The following is a 19,509-nucleotide window of genomic DNA, read 5'->3' as shown; positions in this document are numbered from 1 at the left end:
AGAGGTGATACTGAGTGACACTGTTTCCATTTACCAGCCTAGGGAACATAGAGGGGCCTCAGCTTAAAAACAAACAGGGAAATATAGTTACAGTGAGGTATAGCAAAGCCCCAATAATCAATCATCCTCTAAATTTTACTAGACTTTTTCATGAGCAGAAATTTACAAGAGCTTTCTGCCAGAGGGAAATTTAATACCCTGATGGTATATCATATCTGAGTTAGCACTCATATCCACAGTAGACCAGGGTCTTGTGATTAATATTGTCAGCTTGACAGGACCTAGAATCACCTGCAAAACAAACCTCTAGGCATGATTGTGAAATCTTAACAAGATAGGCTAATTGAGAGCATGCCCATCAGGGAGTTTCTACATTAGGTTAATTAAGATGGGAAGTGATTCCCTAGCTATGGACAGTACCATCCCATGAACTGGGGTCCTATGCCGAATAAGAATTAGAAAGTGAGCTGAGCACCAGTAGCATTGGTCTCTCTCTGCTTCAGGACCAGCTGCCTCAGGCTCCTGCCACCAGGCTTGATTTACCTTGATGTGTTGTACTCTGGGACTAGGAGCCAAAATGAACCCTTCCTGGGTTGCTTTTCTTGGGTATTTGTGGGGCGTTTACCCAACCACCCCCACAGTTCCCCAGAGTTTTCTTGAGTGCGAGCAGCAGGAAATATTAGATAGAAGGATTTATTGCGGAGAATATCGCGGAGATAAACAGAAAATAAAGGATAGCCTCGAGAGGGCCTGGAACCTATTCCAACGGGCCCCGACTGCCTCTGCCCCAGGGTTTTTATAGAGACGCCAAGGGGTGGAGCAAAAGACCTCCTCCCCCAGCACAGCCAAGTGCAGACCATCTCAGACACCTGCACTCAGGCCCGTGGTCCCAATCATCCTCTATGCAGACCTGCTGGGTAAAGCCACGAGGAACCCGAGAACGGGCTCCCACAGGTCCCCCTTTCTTAATATATAAAAAAATAACTATAATGGCTTACAGCAATCTCCATAGCTGTTACACCTCCCAGTATGGGAGTAGAGGATGATATAGATGGCATTTCTCTTTTGAATTAGGTCCAAGGTGACTACAGCAGTCTTAGCTGCCTCAAGCCCTTTCTAAGCCAAAAACTCTTAAGGCAACTACAAACTTAAAGAATCCCTTAGCTTCATCATTACCATTAACAGGTTAACATAAACATTGCTATACATAGCCACAATTCTCTCAGTCTTACAACTCAAAGCAAACTCTTAACAGAACCATTTGAATTAGCATATATGGTGCTATATATAGTTAACAATTTTCTCCGTCTTACAACTTTAACTCAATCATTTGAATTTTCTTGCTAACAGAACATAGGAAAAACTTCGATGTATTCACATCAAACTTAAATATTTCCTTAACTCCACAAAACCAGGGTGCATTAATATCAATAGGGTTCTGCAAACATAATTCAATCTCATAGCTCCTCCTTTTCTTTATAATTTTTTAAAGAAAACCTCAAACCTAGTTAGAAGAAACTCATACAATTCCTACAAACCCATACTGAAAAGCAGTCTTCTCAATCTAACCATTAACACTTTGAAAACTTAGCAAAACATCCAAAAGCAGTTTCTTAATAAAACTCTTTATACTTTAAAAGTAGTCTCTTAATATACCCCATTTGCATTTCTTACTAACAATAACATGACATTAATCCACTCAAACTTTTGAAATTAGACTAAGGAATATTAACTCTCCCCCTTTTCTTTATAATTTAAGCAAAATCTCAAGCCTAGTTAGAAAACCCAAACTTCTGTTTAAACAGTTCTGTTTGTAACACAAACCAGTTCCATAAGTAATTCCATTTTACATAAACAGTTCCACAAAACAATTCATGAATCACCAGTTAATAAAGCATATATGCATACACAAAACTGCATCTTGATTCTAGGTAGAAATAAATTTCTTCATTTAAACAGTTCCATTTTTAACCCAATTCCAGCAAACAGTTCTAGGTCATTACTATGAATAAACTCAAAATTGTCCCATTGCAATGAAATCTCTACTGTTCATTTCATTTCTTAAGTCCCAAAATTCACATGATAAATTCTGGTACGAGCCTTCCAAATATGAAGAAATCCATAACCAAAATCTTTGTAGTTTTATCACATTTTAAGTTCAAAAAGTTCAAACAAGAAATAAATTCTAGTATCAGGCTTTCACTTCCAAATATGAAGAGATGGTTTTCAACCAAAACTTTTTGCCGTTAACAATTTTATTTCAAACAAGCGTCTCTGCAACTTTTGTTCTCACAGACAGAGACCTTTTTTAGGTACAGTAGCATTCTAAACCGCACCGTTTTTGATGTTAGCTCAGGTTTTTCTGTGTTGCGTTGATTTTCCATGAATCTCAGCTGCGGATGCCTTGTGCTAGTTCTGGCGTCCGCCATTCTTAGCTTCTTAGCAGCTTCTGGAGCTTTTGAAAAACCGCTCAGACTGCCTGCTTTGCAGTCTGCTAGGACACTAACTTCTGTATGTCTCAGGTTCTTTCACCATATACATTAAGAATAGACTCACACTTAACATTTACACTTTACAAACTCACATATAACCTTTTGCCTTGCAAAGCATTTAGACTCACATTCAACATCTACATTTTACAAACTCACATATAACGTATTAACATCTATTTATTTATACTCCTTAAGGAAACTATAGAACTACTTTAGCAAATATATTTCTTATTACTTATATATTTTTTATATTCATTCCATCTTATTCTTATTTAAACTTACATTTACAGCTAACATCTTTACTTCTTACAAGCTTATCACTACATGTCTTAAGACTACCTGAGATACTTCTTGCAAGCTTATATTCTTAAAGGATCTATAGATCTATTTTACAAACTTATATAGGGCTACCATTAGCATATATTTAACTTAGCAAACACCTAAAGATTTTTTAACACAGATCTAACAAGAGAATTTTTACAAACTCACATATCTTATTTTCATCTTTTTCTATTTCTTACTCTTAATTATTATCACTATCTCTATTAGAAAGATTCTTAACTAGACAGGAAGTACGTACATCATTGCTAACGTTTAGAGTTTATAGTCAGCTTTGTTATAAAGCACTGGGATTTAGTGAGTGTTGTTATAAAATTGTGATAGTTGTTGCTAGGGGACTGTAACCTTCCCAGGATGATGCCACACTCCAAAGTTGCCAGTTCTCTCAGCCGTTCCGGACCGGCAGAGATGCACTGCTAGCGGTAAGCAGTTTTTAACTAGAGGCTGTCCCTTCACCCAAATTCATAATAGTTCCCCTAAGTACTTCAATTCAGACAAACGTTTCTATTACAGCAGTACTCTTGGTTTGTTCTACGGAAAAACTTCACTTCACACTGAGGGTGAAATTACCATATTTAGCTGCTGTAAGGTCTTTGCCAAATACCGCACAGCTATTAGGTGAAATAAAGTATTTTTCTAAAGGAGCTAGTAAAGCCAAAAGTGGCACAGCTCCGAACTCTATTTCCTCACTGTTTGCATCAACCAGTGACAAAACCTCAGAAACACTAATCGAGCCACTTTCATTCTGGTTCCTTTATAGGAACGTCATTGGAGCTGACCCTTCCTTAGTTCCACGCTCCTTACCAGACGCTCCGGTAAACACCGAGCTTCATTCTCCTCTTGTGAAAAAACACAAACATGTCCTCGACCCCATATTAACACAGGATCGGGACCCTTCCACAATCCCGAGCAGGGATCTTTCCATTTCGCATTACCCTCAGCTAAAGGACCAGGAAGATTGGAGTGAACTCTAATATGGCCCACAAAGCATGGCAGCTTTCTTTTGTAGATAGCATAAGTTTCCTTCATATCTAAGACAACGTTCAGTGTATAAACTGCTCTCTCTTGCTTTAAGGATTTTAAAGTGGCTTGTTTGATCTTATAGGTAGCTTTCTGTCATCCAACTACCGTTAAAACTTTGCACAGCTATTAGGGTAAATAAGTCATTTTACCAACCCCCAAACCGCGAAGTGCCTAGTTCCATATCCTTTCAATGTTTCATTGGAACTGACACTTAAAACTCTTAGATGATTTTCCTCCTTATTCTTTTAAAAGCTGTATTTTAAAGTTTACCATGAACGTATTTTCGAGCTGACAAAAGTGTTTCAGGGCAATGTCGCCATCTTTAGCAGAAAAACTACCTTTCCCAGAATGCATTTCCCTTATATCAGTCCATAATAGTATCAGTCCCTTAAATCAGTCCTTTATATCATTTCCCTTATATCAGTCATTTCCCATAGTTCTTTTTGAGTCTGAGAGTCAACTTTTAAGTTCTTTTTTACCAGACTTGCTTACAAATTCTTGCCCGGGAGGTTTGAACAAAGTTTTTTGCTTTTGCAATGGAAGATTTGAACAGGCATTTTACATTTTTAATTATGGGACATTGGGAGGTTTCTGGTCTCTCCTCAGCTGGCTTTAACAGGTGTCTCTCCTTTAATTGACACTGGCCCCCAAATCAGAACTGCACCTGCCTCGTTAGCGCGCATTGAGGTGGGCAATTTCTGATAGCAACTTTCCTCGGGGCTTGTGTTTGTCTTAGCCAGTCAGTGAAAAACATTCACAACAGAGTTTTTTCATAGCTCTTTCAGAGAGATTTTCTCCCACTGATCTATCTCATTTTGCTTGTTCCTTCCTTCCCCGGATGCAGAGCTTCAAGTATCTGCAGCTCTGTACCTCTGCTAGCTGCCCTTGGAAGTAGGGGCTTTTTTTTCTCCCCACCGAATCTGCCTTAAATTCTAGCAGCTTTTTCAGGTCATATTTTTCTGGGGAGGAATCGGTCCCTTCTGTTTCTGCAGAGTCTTTCTCCCAGACAGTTCCCAGTTTGGTCTCAAGTTTATCCCCTCTACCCCAGAAACAGTTTCCAATACTACAGTGGCGGCTTTCCCTGCTACTGAAGGTAGGGAGGGGCTTTTTGTCCGTTTCTGTTTTCAGGGTCTGTGTGGTTTGCGTACAGACTGAAAATCTAACAAGGGAGCTTTTTGCCATTTCTAAACTCCCATTAGGACAGGCGTTTTGTTTCATCAGGCCTTCACCTGGCACAGTCCCCCAGTGGGTTGTGTTTGTCTGGGTGCTCAAGGACAGAGCTTATGCCAGAAGCAATCACCCCTCAGGGCTACACTCCCTCATCTCAGGGAGTCAGTTGAAACAAAGCTTTTCTCTAAGAGGTGCTTTCTCTGACAGAAAAGAAAGCTTTACTCCTGGATAGTTCTGTTCTGCCCTGGCTGGGCTCTTTCCCCAGACAGCGTTCTGACTCAGCAGCACAAATGCTTCAGACACAGTTCAACTTTACTGTTTTCCCAGAAAGGTCCTTACTCTGATAGGAAAGCTTTTTCTCATTTCTTTTTGCAGCTGTGGACCTATCAACCCGGGACTTGTAGGAAAGTGGACAACTGTGCCGTTCCCACTGGCTTTAGTTTTGTTCATTGGCAATCTTCCCCTGGGTTCTGCACCTTCCTGCCTCAGCTCTGTGCTCCAGGAAGTTTACAACTGCAGGAACCCTAGTATCCCCGAAATGCACTCCAACTCAGAGACGCTGGCCAGTCGCCTCTGGATTTTTGGTCAGAAGTGAGGATACAATGCTAACATTTTGCACTGCTTCAGGGGATCTTTGTGTTAGGAAGATTAGGAGCATCTTTTCGTTCTGAAACGCTCACTCAGAAACAAAACCCTTGATGCCTCAGCTCGGTTGTAACTGAAAAGCTTGGCTTTTTTGCTTTTCTCAGGTAAAGTTTCCCGCCCTTTTGGGCTCTCTGTAGCTTTTTACCCACACTCTCCCAAGCGTTTCCCTCAGGGTACTCTGACCCACTGTCTTTTACTAGCTTGAAGAGACAGCTTAGAAGAGGTTTTTAGGAACCTGTCCCTGCCTCCTGCTTTGCAGGGAGGATTTTTAAAGCTTGAAAGAGAACTTAGGTTTTGCTGTCTTCAGAGGTTTGTTGTTTTCCCTTAGAGCTAATCACAGGTGGTCCCCATACTAATATCTTCAGGTGATTCTAATTTTTGTCCTTCTGAGAAAGTTAAAGGCTTTAGTTTTTAAGTTTGAGAGCTTTTGAGAAAGATGAAGGCTTTTTAGAGTTTTTTTCCCCCAAGTTTTCCAAGAAAAGCTTTAAGAGAAAGGTTTTTTCCCCCCAAGAGAAAGAGCAACTTTTCCCAAAACTTCCCAACTTTAAACTTTTTGGCTTTTTACATCCCCATTTTTGCCTCAGGGAGAAATCACTTTCTCCTGCCGCTTGGACTTAGCATTTCAGCTGCCCCAGGTCAAAAGCTTCCATAGGAAACTTTTTCTTCCCCATAAGCTCGAAGAAGAGCTTTTTTACTACCCAAATAGCCCAAAGAAAGATTTTTTCCCCCAGTTTGCATTCAGAGCCCCCAAGTTAGAAAATTGAAGTTTTTCTGTCTAGTTGCCTTACTTATTTTTTCCTACACAATCTTACACTTCTAAGTTTTTCCTAAACTATATTACTACCCTATACCTTATACTTATTTTTCACAGATAGAAATTGAGAAAGCGATAGAAGATAGAAACTTTTGACAGAAGAGAATTTCGCTGCAGCATCGGACATCCTTCCAGTCCGTTTTCCTTTTCTCTCGAGGATAAAACCCCTGCCTCTCAAAAATATATATATAAAAAATATATATTTTCCATAACACCGGCATGCCTCATCCACTGGCAGGGCTGAACTCAGCACTTTCGCCAAAAACTCTGTAATAAAACTATTATTTTCCTTTATCTTTAGTCCCTATTACTTTGTCTTTAGTCTCTGTTCATTTGTCTTTAGTTCCCCCCTTTTTTTTTAGACCCCCCTTTTTCTTTAGTCCCCTTTTTCTTTTTTCTTTAGTCCCTGTTCGGGCGCCATTCTGTGGGGCATTTACCCAACCACCCCCACAGTTCCCCAGAGTTTTCTTGAGTGCGAGCAGCAGGAAATATTAGATAGAAGGATTTATTGCGGAGAATATCGCGGAGATAAACAGATAGAAAATAAAGGATAGCCTCGAGAGGGCCTGGAACCTATTCCAACGGGCCCCGACTGCCTCTGCCCCAGGGTTTTTATAGAGACGCCAAGGGGTGGAGCAAAAGACCTCCTCCCCCAGCACAGCCAAGTGCAGACCATCTCAGACACCTGCACTCAGGCCCGTGGTCCCAATCATCCTCTATGCAGACCTGCTGGGTAAAGCCACGAGGAACCCGAGAATGGGCTCCCACAGGTATTCTGTCACAGCAAGGAGGAAAATTACTGATACAGGTATCACAGAAATTGTACCAGTGTAATCAAAACATTTTTGTGGCTCTGGTTACTTGTATCTATCACAACAAAATATGTTGCCTGAAACTGCCAGAGAAAATCACTACTAGACGAATTTCTCTTTCTGGCATTACTTAACCAGTTCCCTCTGGAGCATTGGTGCCGCTGATGAAAGCACCATTAAGGTACAAGAGGTGAGGATGAGGACAGAGTTATACTGGTTTTGAAGACCTTTCTATAAGAGATAGTAACTTTTAAGTAAATAGATTTCTATGTGCTTGGCTTTTTAAAATTCAAAATTCATTACTCATAAAATGTCCTGGGGGCTGGGAGAGATGGCTGATCTATTAAAAGTGCTTGCTGCTCTTTCAGAGGACCAGGGTTCTGTTTCTAGCGCCCACGTCAGGCAGCTGTGACTGCAGTTTCGTGGGGTCCAGTGCCGCCTTGCCTCTACCAGCACACACACATGAATGAATGATTGAATAAACAAATGAATGGAAGGATGCGTTTTTGTCTCTATGGTGGGAACAAATGAATGTAAGTATTGTGTTTTTGTCTCTGTTGTGGGAATAAGCATTTAGAAGAACCTACTGGACAGTACCTGGGCCTCATCATCTGGTAACTACCATGTCACTCTCAAAGAAGGAAACGACACTGAGATCTCCGGCAAAAGGAAATATGTTTCCCTTTAGTACCTAAATAAAAATTCATCTTCTTATAACAGAGACACACCTTCCATCCTCTGGTGGAAAAAAGAAGAATAATTAATATTCTTATTATTAATTATTATTTCACTGTTTATGTGAGCTTGACAAACATTTTGTGGTAAATAGGAAATTTCAAAGAACTTTTGGATATTTATCTCTGCACCTATTTTGAATTGTCTGTTCTGAATTATGTTGCATTTTGTACAATCCAAATGATACACTTACTGTGACTGTTAGGAATTAAAAATAACAGCAGCACTTTCCAAGATGACTATCACAGGTTTAGTGGAAGCATTCCCGAGCAGCTAAATGAAATGGCTGTTTCTCCAAAGTAGAGCAAAGCCATCTGTCAGCAGATATGCCTCCATGATCAACCTTCTGAAAGCCATGGTTTTGACTATCCTGGGATTAGCTTTTGTAAAGACTTCCATAGACACTGAAAGGAGGCTTTCTGGATTGTTCTCTTTGGGTACTTTAGTGTGATAGATTATTTTCTTGTGCAAGGCTTCCTAAAAGAAAGTATTACAACCTTGTCGCTAACTCTCTGACCTGACTTTCTCACCTTGAATAAAATTTATGGCTATGAGCAGTTGATCACTTTTTCTGTCTCATTTCCCACCCCTGGTTTCTCATTTAAGAAAAAGAAAAAACAAAAAACAAAAAACTTGCCCTCGTTTCTTAGGCTTAGAAACAAGAAGTTAACTGCACTCATCCACACCAGCAGTTTATCCTCTTTGAGAGCTTCCAGTACTTAATAAATAAGTGCTTACTACATATGAAAAGCCTGGAGGAGCATCCAATATGAAACAGCTGTCGCTGTCTGTCACTTCATGTATACAATCTTTACAAACTCCTTTAATGTCAGTTTATCTGGGCTTTCTCAGGTATAGGGCCTGGAAGAATATATAGTGCACATCCCATTGTCTGGTCCTGATGATGATACCTAGGAGAAATTAAACTGAAGATAGCACTCAGGAGGTCCAGACATCGTCTTTTTTCATTGTATGGTCATTAGAGCATGCAGCGGTGTTGGAAGTGAGATTGGAAGTGAAACAGTCCTCGAGCATTCTCACACACCTTTTTACCACCACTGCTTCAGCAGCCACCAGGACTGCCTATAAGTAGGGTAAACTAGAGATTAACATACAAGTCCTGTTCTGCATTCAGTAACCATCAGCTCTGAACTCACATATTTTGGATGTTTCTAAGTTCAGTTATTCTGTCAACCTTTTAAGTCTGTATACACTTTTAAACCCAGTTATCCAAATACTTGGTTAAGAAGTAGCCCTCCAAGTGCTGGTTTCCTTGGCTAGATTTCCTAGACGTTTGTAGTTGCCTTAATTCCTAGTTCTGGCTCTGCTTCGATTCTTCCCAGTTGGTTTACTGTCTCCCCGCCTAGTCAGAGCCCTGTAATTGCCCCAGAACTGATTTCTTGCCAGAGCTCAAGGTGGCCAGACCCTCCAACTTCTGTCCTATGAGGCACCTGCACAACACCTTACCAACCTGGAAAACACTCAGACGCATTTTCAGAATTAGCTTTCCATTCCCATTCCTATTACCTTCTTAAATTCTTTAAGAGTCCTGTTTTATCCTCCATCCTGAATAACTTACAGTTCCATATATCAGCATGTGCTTAAGCTTGTCTCAAGAATGGTGTTCTAGTACTTAAAAAAAAAAAAATTGCCGGGTGTTGTGGTGTCCGCCTTTAATCCCAGCAGTCAGGGGACGAACAGGTGTGGATCAGATCAGTCTGGTCTACATAGTTCTTGGACAATCCAAGCCATGACCATGTCTCAAAAATGAATGAATGAATGAATAAATAAATGTATATTTGTGTGTGGAAGGGGGGTCATATTTGTATTTACTAAATCCGATTTCTGCTTTGTCTGTTTTATTAACTAAACAATGTGTGTTGAGGTCTTCTATAGTAGAGTGTGACGTGAGCTCTTGTGGTCAGGACGTAGCCGTCCACGCAGCGTTCGCCGCGGTGCTGGTGACGTGAGCTCTTGTCGTCAGGACGTAGCCGTCCACGCAGCGTTCACGGTGCTGTCACAATTATTGTTCTCTTCTTTAGGTGGATATTTTTTTCCCTGAATTTTGATTGGTTCAAATTATTCTGAAGTCAACTTCTTTGAACATTAATCTATGTGTTTCTGTAAAACTGTAGAGGTTCGCAGATGTCATTTCTGGTTCCAAGGGCATGGATATTTAGAATTTTAATGAAAAGGTATCTGGTCTCTGTCCTGTCTATGCAGAAACACTGCATGTTCAGTCATATCTACCACGTATGGGAATAACCATTTCTTCTCTACCACCCACACTTAACATAATGATCTTGTATCTGTTTCAATTAATGAAAATTTGATTCCTCATTTTAACTTGTATATCCCTGGTGAACAGTAAAGGTGAGTAGATTTTCATGTTTATCTTATGTACTCTCCTGAAGAATTAAATAGTGAAAATTTAAGAAGAAAAGCAAAACATGTTTCCCCAAAACACTAGGAATAGATTCATAATTACCTAAAAATAAGTCTTTGAAAGTATATCTTTTTTCCTACATCTGTTAAATGATGTCTGCAGGCACAGAGCATTAGAATGCAGTTGAAAGACATCTAGCATACTAAGAGCAAACAGTCAGTTCCTAGAAGTCAGTAAGAAAAGGAACCCTGTAGGAAAATGGGAAATAGATGTTCAGTAAGTGTGAATGTATGCATGTATCTATTCAGGGGGACTAATTTCTAAAGTTAGTTTGCTATCTCCAATTATTACACATATAAAAATCTCCAGAAGGGCCTCCAGTATTAGAGGACAGTTGATGTCCCCTCCCAAACCACCAAAATAAGTGTTGCTGATTGTCTTAGTGTTGGTCCAGCTTGTTCTGTGAAGATTTCTATTTAATGATGCTGAGATCTGATACCCATTAATGTTTCTATACCATTCTCAATGGTTCTGTTCAGTGATACCCATACTGTCTGCTTACTTTCCAGACACTTTTTTTTTTCATGATTTCTTAGTCAGTGTCAGTCTTTATATTCTCTAGTTTGGATTGTGATTGATGTGTATCAGTTAATGTAGTTACGGTCCCACAGCCTGCTCAGAATCCTTACCTCTAGAAAGTACAGAAAGTGGTCTGTAGTTTTTAGATGCTATAAGTACAATAAATTTCCAGCTTCCTGCAAATTGTACTTCCTGTGAGTTGTGTGAGTCTTCCTTGCCAGTGTTCTATACGTCATGTTAGTGCTTCTGCACTAATTTAATGGATTTCTATTGATTGTCATTACATTTAATCTGTTAGATCCTCATCATATTTACTGCTTGATTATTTCCTCGTACAGGTGAAAAATGTCTCCTTATATAGATCTAACAGGAAGTATTTACTTGATGGGATCACTTTTGATGATGTGTAGATAGGTGATACCTTGAAGAGACGCTCAGATGCTGATAAGTTACACAGCTCTTGCACACTGAGTTGAGTCAACTCAAGTTGAGTTGAGTCCAGCAACAAGAAGTTACCATGCTTTCCCCAGACATGACTGTTGTATTTGAAAGAGAGAATAGTGTATTGTTCCTGTGTAATGGGACTACTCTTCATATTTCCCCTGCTTTAAATTTAACAGCCGTAAAAGGGAAGCATGCACTAGCTTAGTGTTTGATCTTTACCACATATATTGAACGTCACAATCAATCGCTTTCAGGATTTTCTTTGAAATAACATAAAGGTTCATATGTGCCAGTTTTCATAAGGATCACATGATAAGGTCAAGAAACACAAATTCCAAGGCAGAATTTATATGCCCGGTTCACATATGACAGTAATACTATATAACCATATGTTGAATATAGTATACTATATGTAAATGCCATTCTTGAAAGCAAGCCAATCAATAAAGCCTAAAATAAATAATGCTTTAATAACACATTTCAGATAGGCTGAAAATGGGATAGATGGGTTCTATGGCAAGAACATCTCTATAAAAATGGCGTTCAAAGGACATTGAAACACAGAATAAAGCAGTAGTGAAACTGAAGGAAAACTGGATATTGAAAAGACTTTTTAAAGCCTATTGTATTATATGCAACATACAACAGTCATTTTTATTTAAAGAGCTATCTAAATAAAAAAAAAAAACTATACATTTCCAAGTCTTTAAAAGCAAGTTCTTTGGCATTACCAGTATCCAAAATATATTCCTAAAGGATATGTAATGCTAAACAGAAAAAAATTGAAATACATCATATAAAATGGAAAATGTCAAAATAGAGTCTAAAGTTGTAGTCATAATTAGAACTAGTAAAAGGCTGACCAAACTTTATCATCATGGGAAAATGGGTTTGGGGAAGGCTACCAACAGCAACTTCAAAAGCTTAGCCATGAAAAGTGGTTGTGCTGTCGGAAAACTCTGAAACAGATCAAATTAACCCCAAGTAGTTCAACCCACTGCATCTTTTGAACGTGTATGAGCCTCTTTTGTAAGCTGACAAGCCATATTTCCCCTTTGTTTCCAGCAATCGGTGTCAAGTAGGATCCAGTCATCAGCGTACAGTCTTTACCTTCACACAGACACTGTGACTTAAAATGGGAAATTATTTTGGTCTAGTTCTGGTGTTATCATCCCTACCTTGTGTACTTAGTTATCTGTTTTAGACATGCATATATATATTTATATATACACACCATATGTATGCAAATAAAGGAAATACGGAAGTTTACATAAAATGGTTTAGCCATACTTTGATCTTATTTGTCCACCCAAATTCATGCACCAAACTGAGATGTTTGTGGTTTGATCAGTGTGTTTCTCTTCAATTTTGTCCCTTAGATCCTGGGAAGACCCTGCCAGAAGCCCTTGACTATAACACTGTGTGGCTGCAGACGGTGCCTGGAGAAACAGACAGTAAAAGTGGGATTCCACCTTCCCTTGTTACACTACAAATTAAAGACTTTCTTAATGGACCAGGTATGGAAGTCATAATCAAGTATACTTTATTTCCTGTGTGAAGATAGACAAACGACCTCAGGTCTGTCAGTGGACAGTGAATAACTAGCTTGTTTTCCAGAAGTATGCTCTCTTTAGGCTGCCCATCCTAAAGATCCCAAAGCAAACATGAATTTGAGTACCACCTTCGTCCTTACTGGCAGGAGGTTCCCACCCGTCAATCATAGTTGCCTGGAAGCTGAAACCTTGTATTTTATTGCTGCTTTTTCTCTTAATCATGTGCTTCTAAAGGAATTGATGCAATTTTCTGTTCCTCAGTTTTCTTACTACATATGAAGAAAATAGTATGTATGATGGATGAGTTTCATGATTCCATATATTATAAGGGATCATGCATAGACGAGCATACTTATTTCAAATGCATAAAGAAGGGTTTTGAGAGGCAGTAAGTATTTGGTTTTAGATAGATAGCTTAATATCAAGTCTTCACATAGGTCTAAAGAGCCAAGGGGCAGTTACTGCTCTTCTCCTAGTCTATGAATAAGGAGACTTAAGACTGAACGAACATGAAGAACACTAGCTGATGTCACAGGGATAGATGAGCTGTTCAAACGGTAGGTTTCTGTGACTCTGAAGAGTTGATCCTTGTGTAGATGATGCTGATTAGCATGGCTAGGTCAGAGTTTCCTTCCCTATCTCCTCTTACAGGCTCCCCTTTATCTCCCCCTCCTGTTTTCACCTCCTTGGTGTGATCTTCACTGTTTGCTTACTAGAACTGACTGTATTTAGTTTTGTGTTTGTTATACTTAAAGGACTTCGAATGTATTAGTACTCAAATGAATATTGGTTTCTTCATAAGAAATTTAAAACAGGGACATTAGACTGTCCCAGAATCTCCAGTAACAACTAAAAGGTAGGAGTTTTGAGGAGAGATACTATCCCTTTGTGGACCATGCTGAATGTGTATGCTGTGGCCTGTCAGTCATTTCTGTATAATGGTAGGCAGATAAGAAGACCAGTCCTGCCTAGCAATGGTGGCGCACGCCTTTAATCTCAGCACTTAGGAGGCAGAGACAAGTGAATCTCTGAGTTCGAGACAGCCTGGTCTAAAAAGGGAGTTCCAGGATAGCCAAGGCTAACAGAGAAAACCTATCTTAAAAGGGAAAAAAAAGCCAGTCCTGATGCCTGGGCTGAGTAGACCTGGGACTGCCTGTGCTGATCTTCACTGCTCTGGTTCTGCAGCATGTGTCTCCAGGGCTAGTGGGAAGAGCTGGTTCTAGCCGGGCAGTGGTGGTGCACGCCTTTAATCCCAGCACTTGGGGAGGCAGAGCCAGGCGGATCTCTGTGAGTTCAAGGCCAGCCTGGTCTACAGAACAAGATCCAGGACAGGCACCAAAACTACACAGAGAAATCCTGTCTCGAAAAAACCAAAAAAAAAAAAAAAAAAAAAAAAGAAAGGAAGAAAGGAAGGAAGAACTGGTTCTATTCATAGCAAATATACACATGTGATCTTAGGGAATGGGATGGCAGATGGACTGGAAGAGTGTGGATCCCACTTCCTAGTGCATAAGAAATATTGGATATAATCAATTGTAGGGGAAAAGTAACAATTTATATCCCACTAAGGAGAAAGAAAAGAACACTGCCATTGACGTGTGGTGCATGCGTCCCTCACTCCATCTCCCGTTGACGTGTGGTGCATGTGTCTCTCACTCCATCTCCTGTTGACCTGTGGTGCATGCATCCCTCACTCCATCTGCCATTGACCTGTGGTGCATGCGTCCCTCACTCCATCTGCCATTGACCTGTGGTGCATGCGTCCCTCACTCCATCTCCCGTTGACCTGTGGTGCATGCGTCCCTCACTCCATCAGTTGCAGGGTATCCCGATTACAGGGATGTTCCCCTGTAACACTGAATATGGTAGAACAGAGTGGAACATGCAGTCAGGTGCTGGAGGAGAATCAGGAATTGGGAGTTACTTGTTACTTTTCATTTAGGCTTAGGGGGTTTTTTGTTTGTTTGTTTGTTTGTTTGTTTGTTGGCAATGGAATGAGTCTTTCTCTGTCTCACCAGCCAGCTCCCAAGTAATGACACAGAAACTTACTATTAATTAGGAAAGCTCAGCCTTAGCTTAGGCTTGTCCCACTAGCTCCTGTAACTTAAATTAACCCATATTTTTATTAATCTACCACATGGCATTACCTCCCTTTCATCTTTCACCTCCTGTTTCCTCTCTGTATCTCCTGACATCTGCCATGCACCTAGATTCTCCTCCTCTTCCTTTCTCTCCTGGGCAATCCTGCCTATCCCTCCTGCTTATCTATTGGCTGTTCTGCTTTTTATTACACCAATCACAGCAAATACATCTTCACACAGTATACAAATGTCCCACAACAAGGCAGTCTTTCAGTTTGCCTAGGAAGTTATCTTACATTTCAGATTATTGATTTGTTTGTTAGAAGGGTGGGATCTTTAAGTCAGTGATAAATTGAGCACTGTATTTGCAAGACAACCAGATAAATTTATTTGAAGTGTATGAGTGAATAGTTACATGTTCATAATTCTAGCATTTACTATGACAACATAGTAAAAACATGAGCATAGCAAATGGTTTTAAAGCATTTATACTTATGTTTTTCTTAAGGTACTTTCAAAATTTGGAAATGGATATATATCGTTTCTGATTTCATAGTTAAATTAGCAAAAATATATTTGGAAATTCAAACTTTTAAGATATTTAATTAATGTAATTATTCTCTAACTGTATTTCTTAAGTTTGAATTTGTACCTGATGCATCTCTACAAATGGTGTTTTAGTGGGTATGTTGCTGAAGTCTATTTCTACTACACTGCAGGTGAAGTGAATGCTTCTAGTCTAGACATACCATTTGTAGCAAAGTGGTTTTTGTTTTGTTTTGTTTTACATTTATTTGTGTGTCTGTGTGTGCCACACAGTGTCTGGTGGGTCACTTGGGGGGTCACCAGACAACATGCAGGAGTTGGTTTTGACCTTAGTGATAGAACTCAAGTTGTCAAGCTTGGTAGTGTCTTTGCTACGGCCTGGGAACTTTTATATGCCTTATTAAAATTCCTTTTAGACTCGTGTGTAAGCACACATTATTTCCCTTCATAAGTGATAGTTTTCCAAAGGCACCAATCACAGTTGAGCCAGGCTAGACATTTGTGGTAGAGGAGAGAGTGCTACGGAGGAAGTGGAGCAGAGGTTAGAACGCTTATTTTATTATGAAAACATTGAACGTTGTTTAACTTCTTCCAACCCTAAACATTTTTATCAAAAATACATTCATTTATTTGTTTATTTTGTATTAAGGGAATATTAGGTGGAATAGTATGTCAGCTCTGTGACCTGTCTTCTAAAACACTAGCCTAACAACTGAGACAAAATCTTTCTTACAGTAAACAATATCAGTTCCAGCACCTTGTAGATAGTAATCCACTGAACTATTCCATTTCTCTTACTGGTTTGCCACGTTGTTCCATTATATTTAAGACTTCACAAAAGCTGTAGCAAAAGTAGGATTAATTAAATGGGAAGCACAAGGCATGTTAAAAATCTTTTCACATATAAAGAATATATTGTGTTGTTCATATTAGCAACTCAAAAAACTTCCTAGGGTTTCCATTTGTTTTTTATTTTGTGTTAGTGTTGTTAGGTAGTAGATCTGTAAGAGGACTGTTCCTTGTGCTAGGACTGGTAACACCTGTCGCCGTTCAGATTGTCCTCCCGCCATTGCTCTGCTTTGAAAGAAACAGTACAGATAACCCAAAGGGTAGCAAATGGCACTTCTGATCTTATTGGCAGCATTGGTGTTAGCATTCAAATCTTTTAGCAATTAGTTTTTAAAATCTGTGTGCACATCATTCATTACCAAGAATGTCTTCCTGTTACATCTCTAAACTGTGTATTTTTATTTCCTTTTTGCTTGTTCTCTAGGTTGGGTTACAGTAACAATAAAAACTGGGATCATGAAATGTAGAGGGAAACTGTAAGTGCCTACCCTTCAAGTTCCCTCAAAGGATATGAATGTAGTTGCTCTCGGATTTAGCCTTTCAGATCCATTTCTAGGCTCAGTTTCTCTCAACAAGGTAGCACAAATGCATTTAAGTTGCTAAAAATGACCCTGAGTTGTTGGTGTGTGTGTGTGTGTGTGTGTGTGTGTGTGTGTGTGTGTGTGTGTGTGTGTTCTTTACATAGTACCTTGGACAGCTGACATATATAACCCCCATGTCATAAGCTCCTCTAAAGCCCTCCCGGTTTCACCTCCTTCCTCAGAGGCAAACAGTGCCCATTAGTGAGGTCAGTGGCTTGGAGAAGCCCACAAAGCAGCAGCTACCACAAACCCTGGAACAGTATTTCCACAGGTGAGAGATTAGTTGGAACAAATTGGAACCAGTGCAGTTCAGCTATCCTGGTTTCTTTCAACCTGTTTTTAAAATGTCGTCATTTTAATACACAATCTAAGCCCCGCGGAACAGTCCACGGCAGGTTAATTTGAATCATATGATGTGTCACTGCCCTCAGCTGACATGAGCTCTAGTCCATGTGTGAAGCCATAATAAATCCATTCCCAACCGAGGAAAATTCCCCGGGAGAAGGTGAACTAATCCAGGCCTCACACTGGCATGCTAGCCCCTGTAATTGAAAGCAGGGCCACCTGTTCCCTGGACAGTTAGCCTACACAGAAAAAAATTAGTGTTAGATCAGATATTTCTTATACTGAAAAGCCACTCATACTTCTTGAAAACTCAAATTCAGCTGTGGAGTGTTCACTGTGACATCATACATAAATGTAGGAATGCGCTTACTTGAGCCCAGTTCAAAGTTTTGCTAACCATGGCCATTCTTAACTGTGAAAGGACTTTTTCTTTTTAATTTAATCAGAGCTGACGTGTGAGCAGAACTGGTAAGGACGCAGCCTTTTCTAATTAACTCCAGGTCATTTGTAAAGACATGTGGCTCCCTGGGATTTTTTTTTCCCACTGATCTTTTGCAGAAAAATTTCTGAATCACTGTCACTTTAGCCATCAAGTGACATTTAAATGACCACAGAGAACAAAAGTGTCAAAATAGGCTATCGTTCCTGAGTCGTTCCTGGTTTATTATGAAATAATGATTAGTCTGCCTCATTCATCCTATTTTTGAAGTAATGAGATTATATCCAACACAGGTTCTGAGTGGTTGCCTTTCTTTCCATCTATCAGACGTTACATCGTAGTTGAAACTACTGAGGCTGGGCTTGGACTGTGAATTAAAAAGGCTACTAAGGCCTGTTCTTCTAAAGGAGCCTCTTGATGAGTCCTTCCTTCCCTGTATAACATGTTCATTCATTTTCTCATCTGGTTTTCAGTTTTTCTCATTCCTTTTTAGTTTTGGATTGCTTTTCTCTCTCTCTCTCTCTCTCTCTCTCTCTCTCTCTCTCTCTCTCTCTCTCTCTCTCTCTCTCTGTGTGTGTGTGTGTGTGTGTCGATATATATATATACATATATATATATGTAGCTAGAGTTTTCCTGCCTGGCCCACAGTCAGGACAAATCTCTGTCACCCACCAGTCCCACAGCCGCTCAGACCCGACCAAGTAAACACAGAGACTTATATTACTTACAAACTGTATGGCTGTGGCAGGCTTCTTGCTAACTGTTCTTACAGCTTAAATTAATCCATTTCTATAAATCTATACCTTGCCATGTGGCTCGTGGCTTACCGGCATCTTCACATGCTGCTTGTCCTGGCGGCAGCTGGCAGTGAATCCTTCTGCCTTCCTGTTCTTTCTTTTCTCCTCTCTGTTAGTCCCACCTATACTTCCTGCCTAGCCACTGGCCAGTCAGTGTTTTATTTATTGACCAATAAGAGCAACACATTTGCCATACAGAACATCCCAATATATATATAAAATTGTATATAATCTGCTTTCCTTTACTTGTTCATAATCCTTTTTCTTTTTTTTATTCTCTCATACATTACATCCCGACCACAATTTCCCCTCCTCCAGATCCACTTCTCCTCCACTTCCCTTCAGAAAAGAACAGACCTCCCAGGGATGTCAGTCAAACATGGCATTACAAGATGTAAGTAAGACTAGGCATAAACCCTCATATCAAGGCTGGACAAGGCAACCCAGTAGGGGGGAACAGGTCCCAAGGACAGGCGAAAAATTCAGAGACACTCCTGCTCCCACTGTTAGGAGCCCCACACGAACATTTGTTGGGGTGTTCTGTGTTGCACGGGTTGGTTGAAGAAAGAAGGTGCTCCAAGATGAAATTTCAAGGTCTCTGTGGCAGCAGGAAGGTCCAGCCTCTCTGATGGACTGAACCCCCAACATCCATACAAAGGCGCATTTATTAATTGATACACAAAAGGTCCTTAGTCTAATTTGCATGTCTTCCTGAAGGAGAGCATCACATGCCCTCCTGACTCTAGTCCTTTATTATGGATTGTGTGCAGTACACAGTAGTACAAGAGCCTCAGGTGTGCCTGAGGTGCCTTGTGACCAGTCATGGGATATGGCTGCACAGCCCCTTCAGCAAAACAGTTCGACAACTCCCAGAAAACA

The 19,509-nt window shown here is 40.1% G+C and overlaps 1 protein-coding gene across 1 annotated transcript in view; it reads left to right on the top strand.

Moving 5' to 3' along the window:
• Positions 1–19,509, top strand: part of Vps13b (vacuolar protein sorting 13 homolog B) — a 601,468-nt gene that overhangs the window by 408,134 nt on the left and 173,825 nt on the right. The window contains exon 35 of the mRNA XM_059247261.1: positions 12,819–12,956. Within this exon, the coding sequence (XP_059103244.1) occupies positions 12,819–12,956 (138 nt within the window). The remainder of the gene's footprint in view (positions 1–12,818; positions 12,957–19,509) is intronic.

Source organism: Peromyscus eremicus, chromosome 20, assembly GCF_949786415.1.
Source record: "Peromyscus eremicus chromosome 20, PerEre_H2_v1, whole genome shotgun sequence".
Taxonomy (NCBI): Eukaryota; Metazoa; Chordata; class Mammalia; order Rodentia; family Cricetidae; genus Peromyscus; species Peromyscus eremicus.
Note: the sequence above shows the minus strand (reverse complement) of the source record. Positions and strands in the feature narration are given on the sequence as shown.